This window comes from Equus przewalskii, chromosome 11 (genome assembly GCF_037783145.1).
Source record: "Equus przewalskii isolate Varuska chromosome 11, EquPr2, whole genome shotgun sequence".
Lineage (NCBI taxonomy): Eukaryota > Metazoa > Chordata > Mammalia > Perissodactyla > Equidae > Equus > Equus przewalskii.
This window is the reverse complement of record NC_091841.1, coordinates 19895628-19903218: the sequence shown is the minus strand read 5'-3', so window position 1 is coordinate 19903218 and position 7591 is coordinate 19895628. Positions and strand designations below refer to the sequence as shown.

The window sequence follows — 7591 nt, the reverse complement described above, 5'->3', positions numbered from 1 at the left end:
TTTCTTAAAATTTCTAATGCTTAACATTCAGTTATAACACCTAAACAAATGGAAAGGAGAAAACCATAATAAAAATTGTGGCAGATAGAAAACAAACTTAATTTTTAGAAATATATTTCAAATATCAAAAATCATAATAAATGTGAATTAATTAAATAAAACTGCTCGATGTATATAAAAAGCACCTTAATTTTAAAGATGGGGGAAAAAAGAAAATGCAGCAAGACTGAAAATATATGTATATGGTGCTCAATATATCAAATTATGTCCCTGCCCACAGTTTAATTGTTTGTTCTCTGTATAAGTAGGACAAAGAGAAGTAATTGCTCTCTCAGGGGCTCTGTCCCCCCGAGAATTCCATGCCTGCGAAATTTCTCTTTCTTCGCATTATTAGGCTTCAAAATCCCATCATGACGCTGCATGATATTATTTTAAAAGGATCAAACTCAGCACAGCCAATTTTGTCATCATCTATTGAAATGATATATACTTTTAGTATACCCCAGCTTCTCTCTAAACTGAGTATTTGCAATGAGACTGCAACCACAGGCAGAGAAAACACCCTACAATAAAAATTAAATTGATTTATGTTGAAAACTTAAACCCTTACTAAGGTCTTTTAATATATCTACCATCATTTGCTATTCACAGATACAATTCTGTAAAGTACATGGAGAGATAATTTTATTATCTCTTTATCACAGATAAGGAAACTGAGATCAGCAAAAGGTAAATAATTTTTTGAATGCACAGAAAGTCCTTGATACAGAGAATACTTAAACCCTGGTTTCCTAGATCCATGTTGATTTTTTCTCCATTTCTTTGTGCTTGAGGGAACTTGGAACCTTTTGACCAGTACATAAGAGATAATTTCACCTATATTATTTATACATCCTTCTCAGGAGGAATTTCTGATTTCAGACTCGCAATTCAGGGTGGTCTTTCCCGTCTTTTCCAGAGCAAGGTAAGCTTCTATATTCAACATACACCTTTAGTGAAAAATGTAATTGATACAGAAGCAGTGGGAAGCTACATGTTCTATGAGGTTTTGAGCTCAAATCCAGTTTCTTGGCCACCTTTTCTGAAACATTGGCATAAGTATAGGATTCAAATTGAAAACATTTTAATCAGAAGAAAGAAGAGTTCATATGTATGAAATTTCATGCTGCTTTCCTCAAGAGGACAGCAAAAACCTATGATAAATGATACTCAGATTGAGTAGGTAATAAATTCCTCCTCTTTACTATGTGTTGACTTATTGTTGAAGGCACAGCTAACCAGAATGAAATGACTTAGACAACAGAAGGAGGATCATGATGCTACCAAGACACTTACTCTATTTTCATTATCATTTCCCCACAATCTAAGCCTTTCTTTACATGTTTATCTAGAAAATCTGACAGTGTAGTGACTAAAGACACAGGCATTGGGATCAGTTAGACATGGGTTTATATCTTAAATATCTCCTACTAGGTGTGGAATTTTAAGCAGGCACATAACCTCTCAAATCCTCCATTTTCTTAATTGTAAATTATACTACTTGTATATTTGTGTGTGAGAGTGTGTATATATATACAATATATATCCCTTCGTCCTCTTCAATATCTATCTACCCATCTGTCATCATCAATATCATCTATTGCCTATATATCTATCTCTCCATCTATGAGACAAACTACATATAAGCAGTCTGTAGAAGCTGTTACTAACCTCAGGAGATATATTGGTCATCATAGAACATAGCAATTGATATGTGTGTGTGTGTGTGTGTGTGTGTGTGTGTGTGTGTATCTATATATGTCTGTTGGTTGTCATATTGCAGCAGCTGCATGTTGTTGTGATGCTGAAAGCTATGCCCCCAGTATTTCAAATACCAGCAGAGACACCCATGGTGGACATCTTTCAGCAGAGCTTCTAGACTAAGACAAACTAAGAAGAAAGAAGTGGCCACACATTTATGAAAAAATTGGCTATGAAAACCCAATGAATAACAGCAGAACATTGTCTAACATAGTGCCAGAAGATGAGAGGATGGCACAAAAAGACCAGGCAGGATTCCACTCTGCTGTACACAGGGTCACTAGGAGTTGGAATCCACTCAGAGGCACTAACAACAAGTATCTATATATATATATATATAGTATCTATATATATATATATATATATATATATATATATATATATATATATATATAGGTGTGTGTGGAGGTGACGTGTTACCCGACTGAGATGCACTAAAGGGCGTTAGATAGGAACCCTTCTGTGACGTGGGGCTGGGTCCCAGGGGGCCGAGGCTGCCATTTGCCCTGGCCCTCACCCACCCTGCCCTTGCTCAGCCCCCAGCCCGCTGTCCCCGACCTCCATAGCTGCCTCTTCCCTGTGTCATCAGAGTCACCCTGCAGGGAGGCTCCACCGTGGCCAGGGCACCTGCCACCACTGTGCTGGGACAGGGGACGGTCTTGTAGTTCCTCCCAAACCCCCACCCGGTCATCCAGGTGCTGACCTGGTGACCCCTGCCTCTCCACCGTGGGAAATGACCTCAGTTCTCTGCCCCTGCCATCCTGCCTGCTCCCCTTGCCTACCCCTCACAGCCAGCTCAGTGCCCAGGCAAGGGGCACGGGGCAGATATATATATATATATATAAAATATAACTTATTAATATATATAATATATAAAATATAACTTATTTTTATATATAAATATATATATATTTTACATATATATAAATTATATTATTATGTGGTAAGATGTTGACAAACGCAAATAATTTAAGATGCAGACATGTATAATAATGTGCTTAGGGGCCAGGAGTAAGATGGTAGAGAATAGTGGTTACCAGACAATGGATATCTTTTACGAGTCCTTAGATTCATCCAGCTAAGTCTTGATAGGAATGACAGTAAAAATGAGTTCTTAGACTCATTCTATCTTAATAGGAGTAGTCAACACAACCTAAAATGTGGATATCAAGAAAAAATATTAAGAAAAAGGGGATTTGAAGATCCGAGTTCTCATGCAAAATTATTGACACAGCCATGAAAATAGAGTGAGAAATATAGGGAAAAACAAAATATCTAAGTGGACAGTAGGAAAAGAGATTTGAAAGATTAAGTCTACCACTTCGAAAATCACCCATCTGCATCTGTCACCTAACTTTCCTAAATAAATATAGAGACCACATCTTATGCTAATAATAATATTATAACTAGTACTCATCAGGATTGTGGTTAGCTCATTGTGCTGTTTTTATGTATCATTACTTTTAACTCTTACAATAATCCCTTGAGTTAGGTCCCAACACCACCTTCATTTTGCTGATGGATAAAATGAGACGCATGGAAGTTAAGTTAGAACAATGTCTCCCAGGTAGTCAATGGTAGAGCTGATATGTGAATGCATACACTTGTCTTCTCAGAGCCAAAGCTTTTACATTCAATGCTATACCTTCTTTTCAGAATTGACTTTGTTGGTTGTACACGCCTCTAATGCCACATTTAGCCCACTGCATCTACTATGCATTTACTTGTCAATTAATCAACTATGCAACTCCATGCATTAATTTCGGTACAATAGAGACAATTTAATATAAATTGAATGAAATTAAAATAAATTCAAATTCATTAACAGCATTTAGGTTGAGAACCACTTTGATTTGGTCTAAAGCTTGGCTTTGTCCATTAATACCTGTGTGACATTGAATAAATTACTCAATCTTTTTGTGGCCAAATTACCAGATATATAAATGGGAATAATCAATCTAATATAGTTGACAAGAGGATTAAATGAACATATGGGTATAAAGCACCTGGCACATGAGCACTATAGAAGGGTAAGTTCTTAGAAGATTCAAAATGCCTGATATGGGAAACAGATTTATTCCAGGCATGTGAACTTGGGCAATGCATTATCACTTCCTGCAACTTGATTTACTTAGATAATAAGTCAAGAAGTTGAGAAGGTGATACAAAAAGTCTATTACTGTATAGATAAGTATCACTAAATTCCGTTGTCATGCCCATGCTTTAAAAATGAAGAATATTGAAGAACAAATTGTTACTTTAATAAAATAATGCTTGTACATTTCAATTTCTGTGCAACTGGGTTTTTTTCATCAATGTGTTCCTTTACTTCTCTTTGCTACAGAGTATCTTGTGATTCTCAGATCACATCCATGGGGAATAATACAGAGGTGAAAGAATTTATCCTGATGGGACTAACCAATGCCCCAGAACTGCAGGTCCCACTCTTTATAATATTTACCCTCATCTACCTAATCACTCTAATTTGGAACCTGGGCCTGATCATGGTGATCCTGCTGGCCTCTCATCTCCACACTCCAATGTACTTTTTTCTCACTAACTTGTCTCTAGTGGACTTTTGTTATTCCTCAACAGTCACTCCAAAGGTGATAGCTGGGTTCCTTATCAGAGACAAAGTCATCTCCTACAATGCATGTGCTGCTCAGATGTTCTTTTTTGTAGTCTTTGCCACTGTGGAAAGTTACCTCTTGGCCTCTATGGCCTATGACCGCTACACAGCGGTTTGTAAACCCCTACATTATACCACTATGATGACGACAACTCTGTGTACTCATATGACCATATGTTCTTATGTCTTTGGTTTTCTTACTGCTGCTGTCCACGTTGGAGACACATTCTGTCTCTCTTTTTGTATGCCCAATGTGGTCCATCACTTTTTCTGTGATATTCTAGCAGTCATGGTTCTCTCTTGCTCTGATAGACATGTTAGTGAGCTGGTTCTTGTTTACATGGTGAGCTTCAACATCTTTTTTGCTCTCCTGGTTATCTTGATATCTTGTGTATTCATATTTATCACCATCCTAAAGATGCACTCAGCTGCAGGATATCAGAAGGCTATATCCACATGTGCCTCCCACCTCACTGCAGTCTCTATCTTCTATGGAACTATTATCTTCATGTACTTAAAGCCCAGCTCCAGTCATTCTATGGACATAGATAAAATTGCATCTGTGTTCTATACTATGCTCATCCCCATGCTGAACCATGTGGTCTATAGCCTGAGGAACAAAGAGGTCAAGAATGCATTCAAGAAGGTTGCGGAGAAGGCAAAATATCCTCTAGGTTTAGTCTTTTAATGATGTAGAACCCACAAAAGTTATTTCATCCCTCTTAGATATACTCTATGTCATAACTCAATATTCATAGCCATGGACGGTAGTAGGACATGAAGTTTTGTCTAATATTATTTATTTCTTTAGTTTTGGAACAGGTCCAAGCATCCAAAATGTAGGGGAATATAATATCTTTTTAATAAAATTTATTTAACAAAGTACATGTGGTTTGGGGGAACATTTTATCCAGATATAAATAGTTACAGTATCTTAACAAATTAATGTTTCACATGTTACTGATCATTTTTACAAAAGAAAGCATGTTGATATGACTATTTCTAAAAGATTAATGCTATATTAGACTAAAGTGGGGAGAATAGTAAGTCATTTTTAACCTTGACCTTGTGACTACCAACTCTTCACATTATGCTAAAATTAGTGCACTGATATTAATACTGCTATTTTCTGTTTTTATCAGAAATGCTTTGAAATGTTATTTACTCCGTTGATAGTTTTGTTGAGCTATATCATGTCTTATCACTCTCCCACCAATTCACACCACTTCATTTATACTGATTTCTTGCTATTCCTGGACAGCTCCATGCATGCCCTTGTCTCAGGAGCTTTTTTATTGGCTGTTTCCTCTGCCTGGAATACTCTCACAATCATTTCAGGTTGCTTGTAAAATGTTACTTGCTCAGGGAAGTCATACAGAACTTCCCTGAACTACTTTATAAAATAGTTACTCCATTCTTCTTTGACTATCGTTCCTCAGTCTGCTCATTCCGCGTCGTTGTTACTAACATTCAGCTCTTGTATTTATTTGTTCGCCTGTTCATCTATATCCCTCAAATTGAATGGAAACTCCCTGTGAGCAGTAGCTTAACCTGAGTATTTTACTGGAAATGATGCTTTGAGTCTTGATTTAAAAATTATTTTACCAAGCATTAAGCAAATCAAGAAATCCCAAGTTTTATTATCTAAGCTGTAAAAACTATAAAATTCAAGGGGAGAATACTCCCTAACATCCACTTGATAGTGATTCCAACTTTTGCAATAAATTGACATTCTCAAAAAATTCTCCACCCCTTGGGTGGCACAGCAGTTAAGGGTGCACGTTCCACTTCAGTGGCCCAGAGTTCACTGGTTTGGATGCTGGGTGTGGACCTATGCACTGCTTGTCAGGCCATGCTGTGGTAGGCATCCCACATAGAAAATAGAGGAAGATGGGCATGGATGTTAGCTCAGGGTCAGTCTTCCTCAGAAAAAATAGGAGGGTTGGTGGCAGACTTTAGCTCAGGGCTAGTCTTCTTCTTCAAAAAATTCTCCACCCCTAACATTGAACATAATACCACCCCTAATATTGAACATAATACCAACCTTCGTATTATAGTGGTTAAGAGCTCACTGGCATGAATTTGTTTCCTGGTTCAGGGAATCACACCACCTATCTGTTGGTTGTTATGCTGTGGCAGCTGGGAGTTGCTGTGATGCTGAATTCTATTCTACTGCTATTTCAAATACCAACAGGGTCATTCATGCTGGACAGTGTAGCTTCCAGACTAGACAGACTAGGAAGAAGGACTTGGCCATCCACTTCCAAACTCTATGAATAGCAGTGGAGCATTGTCTGATAAAATGCCAGAAGGAGAGAAGACAGCCCAAAAAGATCGAACAGGCTTCTGCTTTGCTGTACACAGAGTCACTAGGAGTTAGAGTTAACTTGACAGCACGAACAACAAAAAATGTTGAACAATCCTTCCTCTTTTGAAATTCTCCAAACTGTTTGCTTTCTTCCTGGTAGCCTAACAAGGACTGACAAATATAGTTGAAGAACAGTTAGAATAATTTTTCCCACTTGCTCAAATCACATCTCAATAAAATGTTTCCCAGTCATACACTGACTCAATATTTATTGTTTTGCTCAATAAACTTACACTCTTTTCTAACACCTTTAAACTCCTGCTGAAATGAAAATGATGGAAGATGGTTTCCCTTGCTGCAAATTTATGAATAAATTTTCTGTGTTAATTTTGTGTTGGACGTAGCTTTTTATTTGATATACTTCAGAAGAGGCAATGCAGTATAATGAGTAAGGAAAAAATATTTAAGAGATTGGACAATGCATCAAGAAAAATAATGGAAAATGGAGTTTTCACCAAAAATAAAAATCAGAAGAGAAAAATAAGTCTCATAAAGAAATATTTCCCATCAGCAAGGTTGAAGAACATTCATAATGCCAATTCAATAAGATTTCTAAACTGAAATCTTGTGTATCTTCTATTACTATCAGTTATGAATAGGAGTTATTTCAATCTAATTATCTTTATTCTGGTCCAACATTATTTATTGAGTGTGAATATAGAATGATCTAAGTTTTCTTTTTAGTGCATAAATTGCTCGACAACAAGGAGCCACAACAGGACTGGGTGGAGAGGACCACTTAATCTCTTTGAAGCCTGGGCACTGAGCTTCTTTATTGGTTAGTAGGGATTTTT

At 37.0% G+C, this 7591-nt stretch overlaps 1 protein-coding gene across 1 annotated transcript; it reads left to right on the top strand.

The window, feature by feature from the left end:
* The first annotated feature begins 4169 nt into the window (after positions 1–4169).
* LOC103540073 (olfactory receptor 5B3-like) lies at positions 4170–5117 on the top strand. The gene has a single exon (XM_008506606.2). It carries the CDS (start codon positions 4173–4175, stop codon positions 5115–5117), a length of 945 nt encoding a protein of 314 aa, XP_008504828.2. The 5' UTR covers positions 4170–4172.
* The last annotated feature ends 2474 nt before the right edge of the window (positions 5118–7591 follow it).

Excerpts from the sequence above, each read along its gene's own strand:
- LOC103540073 (XM_008506606.2), top strand. The coding sequence starts at position 4,173 with ATGGGGAATAATACAGAGGTGAAAGAATTTATCCTGATGGGACTAACC.